The 24,928-nt window shown below is 38.3% G+C and overlaps 1 protein-coding gene across 4 annotated transcripts in view; it reads right to left on the bottom strand.

The window, feature by feature from the left end:
• Positions 1–24,928, bottom strand: part of OTOL1 (otolin 1) — a 60,303-nt gene that overhangs the window by 25,403 nt on the left and 9,972 nt on the right. The window contains exon 2 of one of the 4 annotated variants that reach the window (XM_060149209.1): positions 11,163–11,180. The exons of 2 other annotated variants lie outside the window; for them this stretch is intronic. In XM_060149209.1, the coding sequence (XP_060005192.1) occupies positions 11,163–11,180 (18 nt within the window). Of the gene's footprint in view, positions 1–7,557; positions 7,948–11,162; positions 11,181–24,928 lie in introns of those variants that run through there. One more of the 4 variants, XM_060149213.1, reaches the window with a different exon arrangement.

Genomic DNA, 24,928 nt, shown 5'->3' with positions numbered 1-24,928 from the left:
CCCACGTGCTCCCCACTGTGCTGTGCTGCCTGGGGATTAATGAGTGATCAGAGATGCTGCAGAACAAACTGAGTTAGGCCCTTCAAGGAGCTCAGCCTGAGGCCCTTCAGTGGAAGAAAGTGGGACAAGAAACAGGAACCTAATGGGAGACATGAGGAAGAGGAAAGACAAGAAGTCTGGCTCTGACCGTGGAACATATTAGTGTGGGGCAAAGTTACAGAGGGGAACACAGCCCATCTGACAAGAGGCTAAAGGACCACAGAAAGGAATGAGCAGAACCAACCAATATTATGAAGGTGCTCAGTGTCCCTATTGGAGGGTGTGACTTGTCCTCATAAATGTCTTCCTTGCATTGTAGCTTCCTGCTTCCCAATTTAAATACAGATATTAAAGGATAATGTAGTCAGTACCTTAAGACTATGATGAAGCTCCCCAAGAACTTGGAGATGAAGCCCTTTTTAAAACAGTAGAGCAAGAGTTGATAGCAACCTGATTGATGGTGCATATATATTATTTCTTTTCATTTGGATTTTTTCATGTTTGTGTAAAAACACAAAAACTTGGCCAAACAAAACCTCCACAATGAGTCAAGCAAGTAAGGGCTTTTGACCAAATTTTAAGTCACTAAAACAATAAGACATGACTCAAATGCTAACTCTAAAGTTTAACACAGGTATAAATCTTAACAGAGGGGTTAGAAGTAAAGATCTAAAAGGTGATTGAGGTCCCCAATAAACCTAAATATGGTAAAAGCCCTTTTACTCCTCCTGAAGTTCGCCTGGACTGTAGGCATTTCAAGAGCAGAAAGTTAGGTCTCTTTTGTTTCTGTGTTCCCAGTGTCTAGCATAATATGTATCTCATAAATGTTTGCTAAAATGAAATGAAGTAAATGTAGTAGATTGCATTATTGTCTCCAATTTTCCACCCTTCCCTGTACTCACACTCTTTGATGTGTGAGTTTTGCACTGTCTCCCACAAAAGAAATGATGTCTATACTCCAGCCCCTTGACTTTGAGTTCAGCCATGTGACTTTGGCCAGTAGAATGAGGTGGAAGTGACAGGATACCACTTCCAAGCCTGAGTCTCAAGAGGCCTTATGTGCTTCCACTTGCTCTTGCACTTTGGCCACTGCCATGAGATGGATATGCATGGCCAACCTTGCATGTCACAGAAGGAGGATGAGAGACACATGGAGCAGAGCTTCCCCAGGTAAGCTGCCCCAGCCCAACTCAATCTAGATGAAAGTCCACAACTGATCCACAGATGTGAGTGAGCCCAGGTGAGACCAGTTGAGGCCAATCTAGATCAGATGACCCTCACTGATCCCACAGACATGTTCCAGTCATCCATTGCTGTGTAACAAAGTACCTCAAACTCACTGACTTAAAATAACCATTTTACCATAGCTCACAATGTCATGGGTCAGGAATTTGGGTCTAGATGATTCAGGTTGATTCTTCTGTTCCAGGAGGCATCAACTAAGGTCACTCAGCAGTATTCAGCTGGTGCATGGGCTAGTCTGGAGAGACTGCAGTACAAATCCAATGCCTTGATAAAAATGGGGGAAAAAAAGCTGAGCTCGTCAATCACAATCATCTCCCTAGCACGTTAGTCTCAGGACTGTCAAATTTCTTCAATCAGACCTCAGAGTTCCCAAAGAGAGTGTTCTAAGAACATGGAAGCTACCAGTCTACTTAGGCTGTACCTGAGAAGTGGCACAGCAACACTTTTATTGAATTCTATTAGTTACAGAAGTCACAGAAGCCAGCCAGACTCTAAGGGAAGGGCCATAGACCCCATCTCTTAATGGAAGAAGAGACAAGTAATCTTTGGCCATCTTGAATCCACCGCCGACACTCAAACTATAATTTGTAAGCCATGGAGGGAGTTTGGGAAAGTTTAGGCAGCAAAAGATATTACCAATAGTTCCAGCCTCTAGCCTAACACTATATTTGCTACCATTGAGACAAAAATGACTAAGCAGCCTCCAGGCAGCACCATCTTTCCCTTTCCCAGAAGCAGGTATCCTATGTACTCCTCCCCCTTGTCAATCAGCCCCCATAGTCTTGAACATTGCCCCCATTGAAAGTTCTTAAGCAGAAGCTGGGCCATGTTTTGTTGAGATGCTACTATAAAGAATCTTGAAGACTCTTCAACCTTGAATGCCCTATCTAACCTTAAATTCTATGATGTGGTTTTATAACAGTAGACATGTTATCAATATATGAAAATGAGTTCATACCATAAAATTGCATTCTAAATACAGGAGACATTACATTCCTTCTAATGGTGTACTCTTTCTTCTCTCTCATTAAGTTAGTGCCCATGCTTGGGAGGATGTTCTTTAAAGATTCATTAGTTTTTTTCCCCAGAATAAGTGAGGTATTTACACCAACTTAATAATGTATATTTGTAAGATGACTGGAAAATTTTATGTTGAGGCTAAGGCCATGTATTATAAATAAATTTAATAACTGACTAGCAAGTAATATAGTAAAAGGACTAAAAGCCATTGGCTTTGTAGACAAGTTTGAGTCCTGAGTACAAGATTCAGATCTTCTATTTACGAGTTGTTTGACTGGGAGCAAGATATTGTACCTCTCAAAGTCTTAGCTCTTTTTTTTTTTTTTTTTTTTTTTTTTGCGGTACGCGGGCCTCTCACCGTTGTGGCCTCTCCCGTTGCGGAGCACAGGCTCCGGATGCGCAGGCTCAGCGGCCGTGGCTCACGGGCCCAGCTGCTCCGTGGCATGTGGGATCTTCCCGGACCGGGGCACGAACCCGTGTCCCCTGCATCGGCAGGTGGACTCTCAACCACTGCGCCACCAGGGAAGCCCTAGTTCCTTATTTTTTTAATAGAGATAATAATAGTAGAGACATATTTTACGGTTGTGAAACTTAATGATGTAATGCATGTAAAGCTCTGAACACAGTGCACCTGGTTGTTACTGTTGGCTATTATTTTTAGTGAGGATTAGAGCTAATGAAATTAGCCAGAAATAGTATTTTAAAGCAGTGACAAGTATTTCCTATTCTCATATTGTACCAGATTGGCATTTGGCCCCATTTCCATCCCTTTATATGCTCTCTCCTTTATCTCAGGAACTCAAAGCCTGAGAACTACTTGTCCCAGAATCTCTTGCCATCAGGGCTCCAGTTTAGTTTCTGCCAGTGAGAAACAGTTGCATGGGATGTGGAAGACAGAAAGGAAGCAGAAGCCATTATACTTCTGCCGGCAGCAGCTAGTGACCGTATGGACTTTGGCAGAATCGAAGTTTTGCAGTGTTCTCTGGTACAACAACATGATTTCTTGCCCTGGTTGTGTAGCTGGCTGTGATCATCACTAGCAAAGTCTTAATTCTCTGAAGGCGGGTGACAAACCTGACAGCTAGTGGCAGCCCTTCCTGCCCTGTGCTCCTTCCCCTTCAATGACTGCATGAACACCTAATTACCTGTATCAAATCCCTTTCTGCCTTACACAGCTACAGGGGTCCCAGACTAATCCTACTACAGTCTTCTTCTTCTCCCTTTACTTTTACTTCCACTTCTCTTATTATAAACTCCCAGCCTGCCTGCCTTAGCCTGTCTTATATCCAATCCTACATTCTCTTTTTTCTTAACCCAGTCACTCCTCATCCATCCACAACATCTTAATCTCTTAGAAATTAGCTGGATCCAATTATATCCCAAAAAATTTTGTCAAAAGGTCCTCCCACAATGTTCTGAGCCTGCAAATACATCATCCACACCAGTGATGCATCCCAGTTGCATTCTTGAATGCTGACTCCAGTATAATTATAAAGACTTTTGAAATAATTTTAGGCACACAGATAGGTATGGATATGTTGTTGGGCTGTAACAGTGATGGCCTTTTTCGACCTTTTGTAGAGAATTCTTCCCTTCTGACACTTGTATCATTATATAAGATTATAAGATGGACTTTTATGTATATAGCATTCCTTTCCTATGTGAACAGTTACTTTTAATTTCTCACAACACTTCATTATGAATAATATTCCATGCTGTGTTCCTTCTCATACCCATGTTTCACATTCATTCATTCTTTCAGTCAACAAATGTTTATTAAACACCTATTTTGTGTAGATACATTATATGCAGGAGTCATAGAACAAAATATCTGCTCTCATAGAACTTACATTCCAATGAAAGTAATAAATATCTGATGGTAAAAAAAATCCAATATTTCAGACTGTAATAGTGCTATGGAAGAAATAAATAGGGGTATTTGATAAAGAGTGACAAGGAAAGATCGTTTCAGACAAGTGACTAGAGAAAGCGTATCTAAGGAAGTGATACTTAAGTTAGGAAGGCCTGAGGAAGGAGCATTGATGAATCAGAGCAGCCAGTCTCAGGAAGAGCAAGAAGAACTTTCCAAGCAGCAGGAACCAGGTGTGCCCTTGGTACTGGAGGCCGGACCATATGGAGTGAGGAAGAGAGATTACTGTCATGGTCACCCGGGATGCACTTTGTAGGGTGCTGTAGACCATCATTAGGATTTGGAGTTTCTTCTACAAGCTCTAAGAAGTCACTGAAAATTAAAGCATGAGCGAGACCCTGGCTTCTGTGTAGAGGATGGTTGCAGGTGGATCAAAACAACAAGCAGTAAAAGCACATGGGAGCTGCTGCAGTCCAGGCAATAGGAGATGAGGGTGGCTTACAACAGTTTGTTGATGTTAATTCACAACTAATAGGTCAACCCATTCTGGAAAACAAGTGTTACTTTAATTTTTATCTGAAAAGTGCCTCTTTCCCCAATGTTCATCACAGTGCTGTTTACAATAGCCAAGACATGGAAGCAACCTAAATGTCCATCAACAGATGAATGGATAAAGAAGATGTGGTACATATATACAGTGGAATATTACTCAGCCATAATAAAGAATGAAATAATGCCATTTGCAGCAACATGGATGGACCTAGAGATGATCATACTAAGTGAAGTAAGTCAGATAGAGAAAAACAAATATCATATGACATCAGTTATATGTAGAATCCCCAAAAATGATACAAATGAACTTATTTACAAAACAGAAACAGACTCACAGACATAGAAAACAAATTTATGGTTACCAAAGGGGAAATGTGGGAGAAAGGGATAACTTAAGAGGTTGGGATTAAGGTATACACACTACTATATATAAAAAAGGTAATCAACAAGAACCTACCATAGCACAAGGAACTATACTCAATACTCTGTAACAACCTATATGGGAAAAGAAGGTTATGAGGAAAAGAGGAAGTTTTATTAGAGTGCTGAGCCCCAGTCAAGAAATGGGATGACTTCAGGGCTTTTTCTTAGGATGTCGGCAGCCCCCTGTGAACTTTCCGCCTAAACAAGTAACCAAAAGTGGTGTTGAGAGTCAAGAGCTGCAGACAAGTGAGATCATTAACATCACACTCATTTCAGGCATGTTTACCCCAAGGAAGAATGTCCCACAACAGAGCATATTATATAAGGATGTCAGGAAGAGGAAAACAGGGAGGGCCAGTTGCTGCCACTACTTCCTTCTCCTTCCCTGAGAGCCACATCCATCGAATAATCTCCTCTTTTCCTTTTTAAGGTGCCTGCTGTTGAGCTCTCAATGCTATGCAGCCATAAGGATGAATTAGGGAGAATTTCTGAGAAGCTGTTTTCTCTTGCCTGAATGCTTCCAGCAAACTCAGGCAGGCCTCCTTGAGCTCAGAGTCTGAGTTCACAAATAAAACACCATCAAAAGGAAGGAAGAGAAACTTTGCAACTAGAGATTCCTATTTCGCACTTTATTTTTTAAGGGCAGCTCCAGAGTGACTGTGATCAGCTCTAATAAGGCTTGCTCATCCCTTTGTGTCAAGAGATGCAGCAAAAGCATCATAATTTCCGTTATCCAGTGGGAGACTATTTCTCCCAGGGTGTCAAAATAAGTGAATCCATTACAATTTTATTAAGTACATTGAATATAACATTATATATATATATATTCTATATATATATGTATATATATACATATATATATAGAATATATATATCCTACCCAGTTAAATGCTTCTTATATTTAACAAGTATGCAGTAAAATAAAAACATATTCTCATCATTTTTCAGTTAGATAAAAGGGATTAGCTTTGGTTCAGAGTCTAACACCATTTAAAAAAAAAAAAAAAAAAGTCCGGCAGCAAATGTGGATGCTTTTTTCCTTCTATGCATGCCACCACTTTTTCAGTTACACCTCTTCTCCGCCCACTTTGTGTTAAATCCAGGTAGTATGACAGGAAGCAAAATGTTCTAAGTGGCAGGCGAGGCCCATGGCACAGAATTGGGTGCAGAGAAGGAATCACATTCAGGAGAGCTGGGAGCAGTCAAGCTAAGGCAGGAGGAAATAATCATTCAGGTGACTGGCTGGTAGAAAAGCCAACTCGACCCACACGGATGAGCAGACAGGTTATAAATGTACTTTAATTTAGGCATGAAAATAAGCCCTGGCCCCAGATCTCCAAAAACCAAAAGAAACCTTTAAGAATGGAATTAGGCAAAGGCAAGAATGAAATTCTTACTACTCTGGTTCATCTTTGTTTATTTCCCTCACAGGGATTCTGAGTGTGTCTGCTGTAGTGGTTTTCCTATTTTATGGAGAGAGAGAGAGGAGGTGAGAAAAGGGATAGTGTGACTGGGTGGGTAGACAGTGAGCCACTGATTGTAAAAGGCAGTGGATAACTGCGTGTGAGGGGTGGGGGGATGGGCACATGGGACTCTGTACTTTCTGCTCAATTTTCTGTAAACTTGAAACTGCTCTAAAAGATAAAGTCCACTGATTAATAAAAAGAAAAAAGCAATGGGGCCCAAACATGATTGATTTGTTCCCTTACTTGTTTATTAGTTGGTCCTGGTGGCAGTTAATAATCTATCGAAGTTGCTGCTAAAAAACTGAATTTAAAATTTACCTATGCCCATGATATATTTTTTTTTCCCATGATATATTTTTGTTAAGTTTTGGCATGTTAACAAAAATCTATGGTGGAGCCAAACTGGCTTCCATGTTAGAAACTTTCTCCACAAAGCAGAGATTTCACTGAAATTTTTCAACTTCCTTGACATAAATTATTTAGACAGCCATTTAAATAAGTATAACCAAACCTAAGCAAACCACTTCACGTTTCTGTCGACCAAGCAGAAGGTCCGTCGTGGGTGTTCCTCAGTAGGGAATTATTATGGAAAGGAGTGGAAGCCAGCTCACTCGTGCTCCATCAGGTCCACCCGAAAATTAGCCAGAGGTACCCTGATGGGGAGGTTCTGGACAACCTTGAGGATACAGAATCTAGCAGATTGGAGGGTTTAAAGAAAAGAAGTTTGTAATAACCTGTACTGGAAAAGGATCTAAAAAGTATATAGATGTATATATGTATATGTAACTAAATCACTTTGCTGTATACCTGAAACATCGTAAATCAACTATACTTCAATTAAAAAATAAAAATAAAAAAGCAAGGACAAGGAGTTTGTCTTTGAAGCAAAAGGTATTCTTCAGATAACATGATGGATGAAAATTTTCATCACTAGTAGCTTACCTTCTGCTGGTAGCCTTGCTTCTCAGTGTTGAAAGATTAGTGTTGATCCTTTTATCAGCTTACTCACATGCTCATATGTAGGGAACTCAAATATGAAGTAAATCTACTAAAGATATGGCATGAAGTAAAATATACAAAGATATTTCCAATTACCAAACTTCTATTTTTCTTCCATTTCTGCAGTGTTTAAGATCTCCCTTTTTCTAAAATCCAGTGTTCCAAACTTATTCCAGTGCTCTGAATGTCTTATAAACAAACATTAGGAAAGTAAAACGTTTGAGGATGCCAACAGACATTACATATATCCCAAAAGATATCAGTTCCTATCCTGCCCACTGGAATCCGAACTAGTAACAGCTGTTTAGCATCTTAGATCAAGGCAAGAGCAGGCCCCATAGAAACATTTTAATCATAAGTTACTAAGAGAAATCAATCTAGGCCTATAGGTAATGGAGTTGGTCTTTACCCTGTCTCTAAAACATTTCCAAAAGTTTTTGAAAAACCATTAATTACTTCCCACCACTCATAAGGTCATTGTCACTGACCCATACCACTGACCAAAAAAAGGCAGGAAACAAGGATATTGGCCACACTGCATTTTTCTGGGTCGTACTGACATGCTGATTCTAGCACGTTCCTGCTTTGCTCTAACTCCATAATTTGGCATTAATTTCCAAGACTTCATCATGGATATGGATTCTGTTAACTCCATAAAATGAAGCCAAGAACCTGGGTCACTAACAGCTGTGAGAGGCCTGGGGCAAGTCAGTTTACCATTAAAAACAATGAGTTTGGACTAGATGAGCCAGAGTGATAAACCCTTTTCTAATTCTAAAGTATTAAGACTCTTTTCCCAACAAACCCTGGCTAATCATATCGCTCGAGAATTAAATATTGTTACATCCTCATTTTGTCACCTGGTCCAGGGCCTATTATTCCAGGACTTGAGAGGCATGTCATGGAAAGCTCTGCCTGTGGCAGTGGCTCTGGAAGAGGTCAAGGGCTCTTTAGAGGTCAAGGCTCTCCTGGAGAAAGAGGTCAAGGGCTCTCCTGGAGAAAGCTGAGAATCCCAGAATAACAGGGATCTCTGATGAGCATCAGGTTTGGTATCAGCCCAGAGAAGAACAGAAGGGAGTCTGTCCCTGAAAAAGCTACCAAGAGGTTAATGCTTCACATGCAAACCAGCAGTCCATTTCCTCTTCCAGAACAGCCACGCTATTTAATACCCCAAAAGATCAAGGACAAAGAATAAGCACTGTAACTCAAGCAATTAGCCAGGTAATGGTCTATGGGGTTCATTATAGCAGAATGTCAATTAAAACACTTGGAAGGAGATTATACAAAGCCCTTAGATTTCAAATCTCATAAGCTACGCAGTAAGACTAAATTATAGTAGATGTCATATCACTGCAGTAGGTATCACATAAATGAAATTAAGTTTCTTTTCTAGTATGGACTCTTGCTTAATATCTTATCAATTCCAGAAACTGAAAAAAGCAGCCAAGTGTCTAGTTTTCATTCAACAATAAAAGATAAGGGATAAAGGATGTGATGTTTCAATTGAATATCTTCTTTCCTACCTTTGGCCTTATTAAGCAGTATTTTGTATATCTCTAGTTAATTGTTTTTTAAAGATTAAAAAGCAAAGCAATTAGTTTCATTTTAGGTTTCTGCCAAAGAACTTAAGGAGGAAGAAAGGAAGAGGAAGGAATAAAATGCGAATTTCAGAAGGAAAATTATTTCTTAGAAAGATCTTTAGATAAGATTTCTTCTGTTTAATGATCTGCCTGACTTCATTCTCACAGAAGCATAGCATTTCCTTTTTTTTTTTAGTACAGATATGTTATTAGAAAAATTGGCTTCTTAAAAATAGAAAAGTAAATGACAGAGTTCTTTATGAAATTTCAAAAATGCAAATAGCATTTAGGATCAAAAAGAGATGGCCACAATGATTTGCCTTAAACACTGGTAGAAAGAACATAATACATAAAAATTAGTTTCTGTCCTGAAAACCCTCAAGTCAAGTTTAAGTCAGCAGTTAACTTTTTTTTATCACTTTTATTGGAGTATAATTGCTTTACAATGGTGTGGTAGCTTCTGCTTTATAACAAAGTGAATCAGCTATACATATATCCCCATATCCAGCAGTTAATTTTTATTCATGAATTGTAAATCCTTTACAGAGGGGGTGAAAATAAAATGACCATTAGATCTAGAAATGTAATGCTCCACTAATTCTATCATAAGAAGCTAAATGCATATTAAATTTTTATTATTGTTCATAATTGTTCCCTAAAATACCACAGGCATAACATATTTTTGAAAGCAAACTATCTTTTCTCCTCACCAGATAATTATTATGATAGAAACCACATTTCTGATACAACTACTTACATCATCTTAACTGAAGATATACCACAGTATTGTAATCTAAACAAAACCTGATTTTTAATATCTTCATCTCTGAAAGGGAGTTAAATATTGCATGGAACCAAAAATATGTAGCTTGACCTCAGTAATATCAATATATTATAATCTCCCTTTAGAATTTATTTATTCTACATGTCTCATGGATATTCACAAACTTAGTGACTTTAAAATTAAGAATGATTTTATACTCCATACCACAACCTTCCACATTTCAAAAATCAATACAAAAAATAGATTTAATACAACAGAGGAAAGACTGCCTTCTACCAATTGCATGCTTTTATCATGTCTATTCATATTCTTACTTCCTTGAGGTAAATTACATCAACACAACTTTTTTAAGCCTGGGATCTTATTGCAAAAGACCTGATAGAAGATAAAATAAATCCACGTTTGTAATCATCACCTACCTTATGGATGTTTCTATCAGTAATCCCTCTCCTGGACAGCACATTGGAAAATTCAACCTCATTCACCATCAGACAGGGGTCTGTTTTACTCCTTTCAAGATTTGCCCCTACCCAATGAGAGATGAGTACCCTATGATGAGGGGAGGGGTGACTTTTTTTGACTCTGAAGAAAGGCTCTGAAATCTGATGAAATGCAAATATCTTGGGAATATTAAAGCCTTAGCTCTTCACTGGCCTGAACTTCTCTGCCATTCCTCTTGGTTTACAGGATTATCTTTCATCCTAATACTTTAAGACCATGGCACCAATGTGTCAAACAATTCTCCTGTTTAGTAAATGCCACAGTTTTCTGGAGAATCTCCACTGGAATCTATTATTCAGGCAGCATTTGGGTATTTAAAGTCATCTGCTTCCGCTACTGAGTGAGCCCTCACTGCAGAAGAACAATCACTTGGGTGACATTTCTGAACAAACACATTCCCCCCAACCTTCCCCTTTACTTCATAAGCCTGACACCCATTGAGGATTGACCAAGACTTGTAGATTCTTGGCCAGGTTCATTTCTAAGAAGATAACTTTGTCATATTGTTTGGGATTACAATAAGATGTTCCCAAGAACTTATACATTACAAAAGCACCATTGGTCTCTTGAAAGATCATTCATTCAGCAAACAAGTAAGCAAGCATTCATGAGAACCTATCAAGTGCCAGACTCTGTTCTAGGTGCTGGGAATAGAGAAGAAGAAAGGCTGACAAGGTTCTTACCTTCATGGATCTTATATCCTAATGGGAGAGACAACCAAAAATTAAAACACAAAGATGTAAATAGTAAATATCATTTACTAATAAGCCAATGAGCATTACACACAAACTAAAATAAAGTGAAGTGACAGAGAACGAGTGGCTTCTTTAGACTGACTGCTCAGGGAAGGTCTTTCTAACAAACTGACTTTAAGCTGCTTCAATTTGAATGTGGAGAAGGAGAAATCATAGGATAATGCAAGAGCATCCCAAGTGCAGAGACTCTGAGATGGCAACAAGCATTAGACTGTGAAAGCAACACAGAATAGATCAGAGGAGAGATACAAAGAAAACCAAATTAAATCCCAGATCAGCAAAATGGTGATATGATTAAATATATTAACATACCTAGGACTGGTGCTATAGAAGGGACTAATCAACCATCAGAACATAGAAAAAGGAATTTGTGAGGCACAAACAGGATTGGAACCCATCCAGACAGGCCCAAGGAACCTAAGGCAATGGGACTTCAATATTCTGGTCCCATTGGTAACCTGATCCCCATTATGAGCTGGATGCAGCTGGTTAGCTTAACCAGAAGCCATGAAATATTTGATTCATGTAAAGCCTCTCGTTTTGATTCCACACTCACCAAGTCCTTCCTCATTCTGCCCTCAGAGAGAATGTGTTGATCATAATGCTTAAAATAATTTGACATAGTGATTACTCATGGTAAGTTACAAAGTGGGTTTCTAATTATCATTTGGCTTCCGCTGTAGCTTGCTGGCTTGGAGAGTATGCTGTGGTCAGGCTAATACAAACACAGCAGTCCATATGGTTATATTTCTCACTATAAATTAATAGGCATTCTGAAAGCTATCTGTCTCCTCCTCATTTTAGTGTTTCTGGGGTCTTGATCACTGCTGGACATTGACAAATGCAAGTTTAATCAAGCCACTACCTAGAGAATCCCAGCCCAGTCCCGGCTGGCCTTTCCTTCATAACCACTGACTCCTGATGATGAGGATATATATGTCTATGTCTACCACATCTTCATCTAAAATGCCTGATGTGGGCTTCCCTGGTGGCGCAGTGGTTGAGGGTCCGCCTGCCGATGCGGGGGGGTGCGGGTTCGTGCCCCGGTCCGGGAGGATCCCGCGTGCCGCAGAGCGGCTGGGCCCGTGGGCCATGGCCGCTGGGCCTGCGCGTCCAGAGCCTGTGTTCTGCAACGGGAGAGGCCACAACAGTGAGAGGCCCGCGTACTGTCAGAAAAACATAAAATAAAATAAAAAATAAAATGCCTGATGAGTTCAACTGGGAATGATGAAGGAAGTTACTGCCCTGAAATAAACAATCAAGCACACTGAATTCTCCCTTTGGGTTTACCATGCTCTCTGAGAGCCCTGGCAAGCAAATATCTGTTTCCTCTATAAAATGGAAGCGTTGGTCTCCTCCAGGTCTTTTTTCATAGATTTTTAATTACACAAGTAATATATCAATACATTTGTCCTGTAAATGCATAAAACATTACAAGCAACAACACCCCAATTGCTATCTGCTATTCCCACTGTCCAAAGAGGAGCACTGTTATCACATCTGAATCCTTCCAAACCTTTTTAAGCATTTACATCCTATGTCTACATACATATATTTACTCATGAAAAAATAGTATTGTTTGCTTTATGTTTAATAAATAGTTCCACATGGTACATCTTGCTCTGTAACTTGCTTTCACTAAGCAATATATCTTAGAATTGGACTCATCTTCATAGGCAGTGAATAACAGTGGAAGATGGTTTAAAGTTGAAGTAGTGGCCCCATGACCTGCACAAAGTTCGTTTCTCAGGTTACTTACATTTCTTTTTCTCTGTACATACCTAAAACCATTATACTGCTTGGAGTTAAAAACATCTTTACCTAACAAAATTGTAATAGCTTTGTTCAGATCTCCTGTATAGCAGTAGAAGTAGATATTTTCCTCACAAAGTATATGAAAGTAAATGTAGATCTTTCCACATCAGAACACAGCTCTCCCCTAGTCTCTTTAATTGTTGCCTAACATTCCATCATATGAATACCCTACACTTTTGTGTACTATTTATCAATTGGAAGCTATTAGGCTTATTTCAACGTTTAACCTCTACCAAATGTCACAATAAATATCCTTGTACATTCTTTACTGTGCACATAAAAGAGAGTTTCTCTAGAATAGCTCCAGGAACTACCAAATGACAGCATCTGAGTCTAGGCTCAAGCTATAGTCTGTAGACCACCTGGATCATAGAAGTGTTTACTAAAGATAAAGAAATGTATAATACGAGATAAAAAGGGAGCTTTCTTGGTCCCATCTCACACCTTCTGTGCCAGAATCCATAGGTATGGGGGCCAGGACCTACGTTTTATACAAACACTTTCACAGTGAAGTTAGAGAACTATTAGAGTAGGTGGCTCTCAGGTGCTGTCTGTCTCTAAAAATGTACTAAAATGTCCAGCTAGCAAACACTTGTATGTGCAAGGCTCTGCATTAGGAGTTTTGCAAACGCTTCCTGTTGAATCATAACTCCCGTAGTCCAGAGCTGGGTTGCAGTTAAATCTGGATTCCAATCCAGACTTTGTCTACTAAAATATATGTGGGCCCATGGACACAGTGTTTCCCTCCCAGTGCACCCTTCGCTCCCACATCCCACCACTGTGACTGTCCTCATCCACCTCTGCCTCAACACTGCTGTTTCCCAGAGTGTGCTCTGATGAGCCTGAGTCCCTGATGCGTGCTGTCCCTGTCAGAGTGTGATTGGCCTGCTGCTCTGACTGTCTGGTTTTCTATCATTTTCCCTCTGTTATTACCAAATCTGCCTGGATAGCCTTTCTCCTTAGACAGCAGGAGAAGAGACGCTAAATGAGCAAAGACCCACCCATCTTCACTGTGGTTAGAAGGTTACAGAGAAAGCTGTAAATATTAACATTAATAATTGTATTTAATTATTAATTTACTAGTAAATGAAACCGTGTGCAGGAAGTACTGTTATCCCCATTTTATAGATGAGAAAACTGAACACAGAGAAGTTAAGAAATTTGCTCAAGAGAACCAGCCAGGGAGAGGTAGATCCAGCATTCAAACCCAGCTCTGTCTGGTGTCAAAGCCCAGCGCATAAGCCTGTTTTGTACCATTTCTAGTCCACATGTACCTGTGAATTTTTTTTTTTTTTTTTTGCGGTACGTGGGCCACTTTTGTGGCCTCTCCCATTGCAGAGCACAGGCTCCAGACGCGCAGGCTCAGCGGCCATGGCTCACGGGCCCAGCCGCTCCGCGGCATGTGGGATCTTCCCGGACCGGGGCACGAACCCGTGTCCCCTGCATCGGCAGGCGGACTCTCAACCACTGCGCCACCAGGGAAGCCCGTACCTGTGAATTTTATCCTTCCTCTTTTCTGGGCATTTGTGTAGGACTTTATCATTGAAGTACAAGAAACAACCTTGAGCATGAAGTTTAAAGGAGCGTGGACCACAGAAATCTGCATCAATTCATCTGAGAGTGTTCAACAGGCATCACACACTAGGCTGAGTCACATTAGGAATCCATGCCAGCCTGTAATTCTTCACCCTCTCTGATGTGCTGGCACTGGATGGATTTATGTACCACTAAACTTAGATAGCTTAAAACACCTCATTGCCTAAGCCCTCAGTAGTGCTGATAAAATACATGTAGCTGCATTTATAAATCATTACATTTACTTACACTTAAAAAATTGAAAATAATCTTCTCCAAGAAGTTGTTGGACAGTTTCAACTCACTGTGGACTGGCTGTGATTGCTTTTTATGCACCATATCTTTATACTCTTATCACCTCTTATGTAGTTACTATGAACTGAATTATGCCCCTCCCCCCAAAATTCATATATTGAAGCCCTACCCCTCAATGTGATGATATTTGGAGATGGGACCTTTAGGAAATAATTAGGTTTAAATGAGATCGTGAGGGTGGGGCCCTCGTGATGGGACTAGTGCTCATGTAAGAAGAGATACCAGAGAGCTTACTCTCTCTCTGCCACGTGAAGACACAGCAAGAGAGCAGCTGTCTGCAAACCAGAAAAGCGCTCTCACCAGAACCCTGCCATACTCTGGCATAGAATTAGCATTTTTAACTCATACAGTCCCTAAATATTAACTTTTCTTTAACGGCCATCACAATCACTTAAAGGAGTCTTTCCGTGTATTAAATTTTGAAACAGAAAATGTGTTAGGGTGAAATTTAAATTATGAGCAGCAGAAAAACAAATACATAAATATATTTGTGTATTATAATACATACATATATGATATATATCATAATATATATTTATAACGTGTATTTTATAATATATGCATTATATATAGTTATAAATAAAACCAAATGACTTCATAAAATGTTTTATGTTCCTCTTCAGGGTACATTTGTACTCAAACTAATTTATTAGGAGGAAAACAATGAAGGCCCAGAATAAAGCTCTTTTTATAAAACAGCTACATCACCAAGCAGATTATATTCCTGACCCTGAGCTGAAGGAGCTTGTCAGCTTTCTTTCTTTCCAAGTAAATCTTCCCTGTTGGGCTTCAGTCCAGAAAACCTCTCTGCTTTAGCTCACTGCATCTCCCTCTGACCTTTACTTTTCAGATGTGTATCTCATGTAACAGGTCTGTACACTTGACCCTGACTCCTTTGAGCAAACATGAAAGAAGAAGGAGTTCAAGGAGAAAGCTTCCCTGAGTAAGAGGACTGCAGAAAGTCTTCATATATCAGAGCATTTTGATTTTAATAATATAATTTTCCCTTAAATGTACCTATTTAAAAATTAAAGTTTCATTAGTACCATGGAACTTGGAAAGTCCCAAACAGTTTGAAATTAATTTTATACTTTATAAGATTTTAATTGTATGAAGTTTTGTTTCATCCTCTCTCTAATTGAAAATCTCATTGCAAAAATACTCATTTGTTTTCAACTCTGGTAAAATTATAAACCTTATAGTGGAAAATTTAAATAGCAGACAGCTTCCTTCTATTTTGTAATTTAATGTGTAAATAAAGTCAAATTTTCAACAGCTAGACATTTCACTATACTTGTTAATCATTCAGACTGACTACCAGAAAAAAAGAAAGGTTATCTCTTTGGTTGCTTCAAACCTTTTTCTAAAACCATTTAGCTTCTTTCTCATTAATTCAAGCAATAAGAGACCTAATGTTCCTTGAACAACTTATATTTGAAAATGCTTTTTGCTTCCTGAAAATATTCAAGTTTTATAACATTGGGATTTTTTTCAATAAAGTAGAGTTCAAGAATATAGGCAAATTTCTCACCAGGGACCTTTGAAATATTGCAATATACCAGCAATTCAATTTAAACACTAAAAATATTTTCTTTTATATCATATATTTTCTTAAGGTCTGACAGATTTATAGTTTCCCTCCATAAAATCAATTAATTTTTGCTAATCTGCATCCCTCACTAATATACATTAATGTCTAAGTGTTTGTTTTAAATACATGGTAAGGTGCCAATTAAAATGAAAACCTTCTTCAGTTATTTGAATTCCATCAGAGCAGTTAGTCTGTGCATATGGAAACAATCCCAGTTGCCCACAAAACAACCCCAACAATATATTGATGGATCAAAAATGAAATATGTGTATAACCTGATTTTTCTCCAGCTTCCAGGTTGCCTAAAAAGTAATTACTCATATTTTACTTACTTTCATATCTATGTCCTAAGACCCCACCCCCAAGTATCTCTAAGACATCTCATGGGTGTCTTGCCAGGTGGCACCACAGGCCCCGCATGGTCCACTGTGCCCCACCTTCCCCAAGTCTCTACTGGACCCGCCCCTCTGCTCCCCCTCCAACAGTGGAGGTGACGGTGCACTGTGAATCCGGGGAAATACCACTCCCCGCTGTGTACAGCCACTTGGATGTCTGTTTATTCTCTGGATGCCTTAAAGAGATTTAAGTGTAAAATATTTTCTGTTTCTCTCTCCCGCTCCACATAGAACTCAAACATGAGACGAAAGAGGGCTAGCCTGGGAGATAAATCTAATACATAGACAGGTTGCATTAGAATTCTCCTTCCTCAGTGGCAACTTTTCTTTAATTGATATCTAGTTAATTTACAATGTTGTGTTAGTTTCAAGTGTATATAGCAAAGTGACTCGGCTATACACACACACACACACACACACACACACACACACACACACACACACATTGTTTTTCAGATTTTTTCCATTATGGGTTAGTACAAGATATTGAATATAGTTCCCTGTGCTATGTAGTAGGTCCTTGCTGTTTACCTATTTTATATATAGTAGTGTATATATGTTAATCCCCAAATCCTAATTTACTCTTCTCCCCACCCCACTATCTCCTTTGGTAACCATAAGTTTGTTTTCTGTCTGTGAGTCTATTTCTGTTTTGTAAATGAGTTCATTTGTATCATTTTGTTAGATTGTATATATAAGTGACATATGATATTTGTCTTTCTCTGTCTGACTTACTTCACTTAGTATGATAATCTCCAGATCTGTCCATGTTGCTGCAAATGGCATTATTTCATTCTTTTTTATGGCTGAGTAGTATTCCATTGTATATATGTACCACATCTTCTTTATCCATTCATCTGTCAGTGGACATTGAGGTTGCTTCCATGTCTTGGCTATTGTAAACAGCACTGCAATGAACATTGGGGTGCATGTATCCTTTCGAACCATGTTTTTCTCCAGATATATGCCCAGGAGTGGGATTGCTGGATCATATGGTAGCTCTATTTTTAGTTTCTTAAGGAACTTCCATACTGTTCTCTATAGTGGTTGCACCAATTTACCTCTCACCAAAAGTGCAGGGGGGTTCCCTTTTCTCCATACTCTCTCCTGCATTTATTATTTGTAGACTTTTTGATGCTGGCCATTCTGACCAGTGTGAGGTGATACCTCACTGTAGTTTTGATTTACTTTTATATGATAATTAGCGATGTTGAGCATCTTTTCATGTGCCTATTGGCCATCTGTATGTCTTCTTTGGAGAAATGTCTCTTTTCAAATTAGAGTTTTTGTCTTTTCTGGATATATGCCTAGCGGTGGGATTGCTGGATCATATGGTAGCCCTATTTTTAGTTTTTAAAGGAAGTTCCATACTGTTTTCCAGAACAATCATTTTAAATTCAATATCAGACATGCTCTGAGTAATATTCCATTGCATATATATATACCGTATCTTCTTTATCCATTCATCTATTGATGGACGCTTAGATTGTTTCCATGTCTTGGCTACTGTAACAGTGCTGCTGTGAACATTGGGGTGCATGTATCTTTTTGAATTAGTTTTCCCTGGATATATGGTCAGTGGCAACTTTTATCTCAAAAATGAATTCCTCCCCCAGGAGAGTTCTTAGTCCTTATGCTTACCAGCTTTTCATTCCTTAACGCTAACTCAATATTTTCCATACAACCCCAGAAGTATCTGGATCCCACTTTAAATTTACCACCTCTGGTCCAGGTGATTATCCACATCTAAAGCAATGTGTAGATATCACAAAAACATTTTCAAAACTATTTCTATTTGCATATTAAAATAAGAATATCTAATTCTCATAAAAACTGTGGAGGTACATGCTGTAGTGGACACTTGTAAGTTTTCTGACAGGCATCTCTTTGTTTTCTAATAATTTTTTTTTTTTTTTTTTTTGGTGGTACGCGGGCCTCTCTCACTGTTGTGGCCTCTCCCGTTGCGGAGCACAGGCTCCGGACGCGCAGGCTCAGCGGCCATGGCTCACGGGCCCAGCCGCTCCGCGGCATGTGGGATCTTCCCGCACCGGGGCACGAACCCATGTCCCCTGCATTGGCAGGCGGACTCTCAACCACTGCACCACCAGGGAAGCCCTTTAATAATTTTTTTAAAAAATATTTTTAAGCGTAAGAGTCCTGCATCTTCAAGGTGGAACCCAAAACACTCACTCACATGACCTAGTCTCTACCAATAAGTACTCAATGAGGCTTCAGTTTGGAAGTAAGCAACTTGAGGAAGGAGGCTCTGCACACAATCCAACATATTGGTGAGGCTTACAGCAGAGCTGCCCGGCTTCCTCAGAGACTTCATGCTCTAAGGCAAAGTAGGACAGAAACAGTCTCTCCTTGCTCTTTGCCTTTGTTAGCAGCATTCCAAATCACTCCTGGGATTGGCCTCAATATTTTATGAAACTTTCACTGAAACCGCTCTTCCTAGGTTTCTCACAGCCTTTCTGAATTACACGGGACTCAAACATGAATCCAATGGCAACTACATACAATGCAGAGTATGTCCTCCTAAGTTTGGTTCACTGAGTGTTTTCAGCAAAACTGACTCATTCTTCCCCAAATAAGATTCCTCAAGCCTCCTGCAAACAAGTATCTGGCAGGCCCAACCCTCAATTTCACTCTAGGTAAATCCCACTTAGACCCAAGCTGGAGTTCCTACTGTATCAATATCGCCAATGATTAAATTACTAAAGATTGAGCAGATAGCCAACAAGCACCTACTGTATAGCACAGGGAACTCTGATCAATATTCTCTAATAACATAAATGGGAAAAGAATTTGAAAAAGAGTATATATATATATATATATATATATATATATATGTATAACTGAATCACCTTGCTGTATACCTGAAGTTAACACAACATTGTAAATCAACTATAATCCAATATAAAGTTAAAAAAATAGTCTATTTTGTCTGAAAAAAAATTTAAAAAAAATATTGAGCATATTTAAACAAATTTAAACATGTTTAAGTCAGTAATCAAATCAAAAAACTCCATTTCAACATTTCGGAGTAACAAAGAAGGTCTTTTCACTACTAGTATAATTCCAAGTGCTATTCTACAATTGCAGGAGGCCCCATCTTTACCCCAGGGGTCTGTTCCTGAGATATATCTAAGGACCTCAGCATTATTTACTTAATCTAAAGAGTTCATTCTCAGTTATAACTATCTGAGCCTCCTCAAACATCCCAGCAGCCCCTGCAGTTAATACTAATGGCAGTGGAGCCACCCAGACAAATGCCCCATTTGCTGTTCCTATTACAGTTCTCCTGCTGGTACTGGGCCAGAGAAGTTCAAGCACGAGCCACACTTTGTGGTCAACAACAGCCTCTCTCACAATTGCTGCAAGCTTGGCTGGAATACACCCTCTTGACTTCCCAGAAGCACAACTAAAAAGCAAGCTCTATGCTCCTGAAGAGACCGTCTCGAATTCATAGTTATTCAATCCTTAATAAACCGAAATAGAGGTCACTAATAGTCCTGATTGAATATCTTTTAGGAAAACTACTTCTGTTCCCTCTTTTAGAAGTAAAATATGTACATCTAATTGACATTACCAAATAGAACACAATGCACGTATTCTCAGATTCAAGGTAACCTCATATCTCTACTCGATAGCAATAGGTGGCTATTTTTTTTCTTACAAACCTGGAATGAAAGAGCCTATTCTGAAGAATTTCCTTAACAAAAGTAGTGTTCCAAAGGTAAAGACTTTTTTTATCTCCATGAAACCAAAAAAACTGTTTCCTCAGTAAATCTTTTAAAGGATAAAGTACCTGCTGTGTTTTTTGGTTTTTTAGTCTCAAAACAATTTGTGCCTTCTTACCTAAAAAATCATTTAAAAGCTTTTCAAATTAAATTTTATACATGTATTTTTTGAATAAGTACTACCTGAAGATGGTACAAAATTCAAAATATACAAAGTAGATCTCTCTCCCACCATATTCACCCTTTCAGAAACAACCACTCAGTGATATTTTTTTTCTTTCCAGAGATTGCAGAAGAATTGATGCCTGCATAATGACATAACATTTCTTCGGGAGCTTCCTGAATCAACTTCTCCTTAATTTTCAACTTTCCATGTGTTACGATTCTATTGTTTTCCAATTTCTGTATTTTCTTCTGGTCCCTATAATTGTTTTGACATTACCATCAATTAGCTCTTCCACTTATTCTTCCCCAATGCAAGATGATGGCTATTTTGCCTCTTAATAGTAGCTCTGTTCTGCGAAGTGGGGAAGTTGTATTTTTGGTTAGATTTTACTTACTTCTTTGTTTTCCTTATCCAATATAAGGCTACTTATCCTGTTTTTTTTTTAAGCTTTCCTGAGATTATGCACTTTAGTGCAAAAAGCATGTATAGCGTCAAGAACTGTGAAGGGCCTGAGATTTTAACCTACTTGCAAACTAAAGCTTAGCCTCCCACAGTCTGATGGATGTTGGTAGAAGATGTGAGACTTCTGGGCCAAAGACAAAGGGCAGTTTATTGTTCAGAGCGATAGCAACAACCTGAGTACCATCATTTGTGCCAGTTCCCAAGCCTCAATTCCCACAACGTGACATCCAGAAGATGAAATGATACCTACATGTGAAATACAGTGCATTACAGGAGAGGAACCCTCCGCATAAGGATCCCAAATCTTTTATAATGGGAAGTAAACTTGTGTGACTTTTGCTCCAAAAAGGGACATCTTTATTATACTGAACAGTAAGCAAACCTGCCCATTGCTCTGGAGGGAGATACTATCTCTATCTTCCAAGGCTGATTACTACATAAATATCCTCAAAAAGATAGTTCATAACAAAGGTAGTCAGTTCCTCTGCCCACAAGATGTACAGATGTGAGAGGTTATGCAGAATTATCTCCAAATATACAGCACCTACAATCTGCTAGACACTGCTAGGAATTTCAATCTATTCATTTGTCAAGCTTTTATTGATCACTTGCTTTGTTCCAGGGACCACGACTAGTGTCCATTAAAGGAAATAATGCATGTAAAGGAATTTTTTAAACTGTAGTGAGACAAGCATTACCTATTTTTCCTACTACCTTAGTTGATTTATCTTTTTAGTATTTGCCAATAGTAGGTATTTTGTCCATTGCTGTTGCTGGTTATCTTCCAATGCCTGTATTGGTATTTTACTTCCACAACTGGGATTTAGGGGAAGAGTCAGAGTACTAAAGTCCCAGAGCCTGTTTTCCTCTGCACAAAACAGACTGGCTTCTCTCTGCTCATAGCCAGCTTTCCTGGGGCTTTCAATTTCCTCCTTTCATAAAGGGATGAAGGGAGAAACTGATTAGGCTGAAACTCAAAAATGTAAAAATTCTCAGTTGTGAAATCAGACAATATTAAGCACATTTAAAAATGTTAAGCCAAAGATTGTTCCATTGGATTAATTTCTAATTTGAGTTAATCCATTTTACTTACCCAGAATTTGGCATGGTATATATTTAATTATGGTGTGTTATATAATGAATAAGAAAGTACTGGTAACTCTGAATATTTTTAATACATATTCATGTAAAAAAAATTTCAAGATGAAGAAATCAACTGTTCTATAAATTTATACATAATATATAAATTGTTTATGTAATTACAAACAAAAAAAAACTTTAGGTAAGTGAATGTAAATTTCTGGGGTTGATGAAGTTCTCTTACTTTTGTTTACTATTTTCTTTTTTTTAAACAACTCATTGAAATATAATTAACATGCAGCAGACTGCACAAATTTAAAGTACATAATTTGAGGAGTTTTAACATATGGATATACCCGTGAAATCATCACAACACTCAAGATAATAAACGTTCACTCCAAAAAGTTTCCTTGTGCCCCTTTGTAATTCCTCCCTCCAACAGGGTAAAAAGGCAACTTACGGAATGGGAGAAGATATTTGCAAACTATATATCTGATAATGAGTTAAAATCTAAAATATATAAGTCCTAAAACTCAGTAGTAAAACTAAATAAATAGCCCAATTAAGAAATGGGCAAAGGACTTGAATAGACATTTCTCCAAAGAAGACATACAAATGGTCAACAAATATATTAAGATGCTCAACTTCACTACTCATCAGGGAAATGCAAATCAAAACCACAATGGGATATCACCTCATGTCTGTTAGGATGGCCATTATCAAAAAATAAAATAAAATCAGAAAATAGCAAGTGATGCAGAGGATGTGGAGAAACTGGAACCATTGTGCACTGTTGGTGGGAATGTAAAATGGAGCAACCGCTATGGAAAACAGTATGCAGATTCCAAAAAGAAAATTAAAAAATAGAATTGCCATATGATCCAGCAATTTCTCTTTTGAGTATTTATTTAAAAGAATTGAAATCAGGATCTTGAAGAGATATTTGCACACCTATGTTCATCACAGCATTATTCACAATAGCCAAGAGGTAGAAGCAACCTATGTATGCATCAATGAATTAATAAAGTAAATGTGGTACATGCTTCCAGTGGAATATTGTTCAACCATAAAAAAGGAAGAAATCCTGTCATATGCTACTATGACGAACCTTGAGGGCCTCACACTAAATGAAACAAGCCAGTCACAAAAGGACAAATGCTGTATGATTCCACTTATAGGAGGTATCTAAAGTAGTCGAACTCACAGAACAGAAAGTAGAATGATGGTTGCCAGAGGCTGGGGGGCAGGGGAAATGGGGAATTGCTGTTCAATGGGTATAGAGTGCAGGTCATGCAAGATGGAAAAGTTCTAGAGATCTACTATACAACATTGTGCTTAGAGTTAACAATACTGTGCTGTACACTTAAAATTTTGTGAAGAAGAGAGATTTCATGTTGTATGATTTTTACCACAATAAAAATAAATCCAGTTGAGAGAGACAGATAATTATCAAATAAACAACTGAATTGTCAGGCAAGGATGAATGCTATGAAGAAGAATAAAAAGTGGGGTAAAAGGATAAAGAAAAAAATCCAATTGTATCAATACATGTATGGGTGGATTTATTTCTGGACTCTCCATTTTGTTCCATTGATCTGGGTAACTATTATTATGCCAATTATGACAATTTTTTAGCCATTTTATTGAGGTATGATTGACATAAAAAAATCTATACATATTTCACTTTAAATATCTTAACAATTTTATTTATCAATTTTACCTCAGTGAAGTTGGGGGAAAAAATCAGTAATTGGAGACAGTGAAAAATAAAAAAGGAAAAAATCTGTACATATTTAATGTATACAGCTTGATGAATTTAGAGAGAAGTATTCATCCATAAAACCGTCACCACAATCTGTGCAATAAACATATCTGTCCATATATAATTTTTAAAAACATATTCATCACCTATAAAAGTTTCCTCCCACACTCTTTATTTATTTTGTGTGTGTGTAATAAGAACTCTTAATATAAGATCTATTCTCTCAGCACATTTTTAAGTATATAAAAATGTGCTGTTTACTATGAAGAATATGAAATAGTCAAACTCATAGAAGTAGAGCATAGATTGGTGGTTGCCAGGGCCTGGAAGGAGGGGAAAACAAGAGGTATTTGTGAAAAAACACAGTTTCCGTTATGCAAGCTGAATAAATCCTTGAGATCTTCTGTACAATATAGTGGCTATAGTTAGCAAGGCAGTATTGGACACTATCTGATTATTGTAGCCATATAAAAACTCTTGAAATCCAGTAGTGTAAAAAAGCTTCATTCAGAATTGTTTTGGATATCTAGGTCCATTGCATTTCCACATAAATTTTAGAATCAGCCTATCAATTTCTACTAAAAATTTCTTCAGGGATTTTGATTGGGACTGAGTTAAAAATAAATCAATTTGGGGACTTCCCTGGTGGGGCAATGGTTAAGACTCCACACTTCCAATGTAGGGGGCGTGAGTTCGATGCCTGGTCAGGCAATTAATATTTTACATGCCTCGTGGCAGTGCAAAAACTATATGTATATATATATGAATTTGGGTAGAATTGACATCTTAA

The sequence above is a fragment of the Lagenorhynchus albirostris genome, chromosome 5 (genome assembly GCF_949774975.1).
Source record: "Lagenorhynchus albirostris chromosome 5, mLagAlb1.1, whole genome shotgun sequence".
Taxonomy (NCBI): Eukaryota; Metazoa; Chordata; class Mammalia; order Artiodactyla; family Delphinidae; genus Lagenorhynchus; species Lagenorhynchus albirostris.
This window is presented reverse-complemented; position numbering and strand designations above follow the sequence as displayed.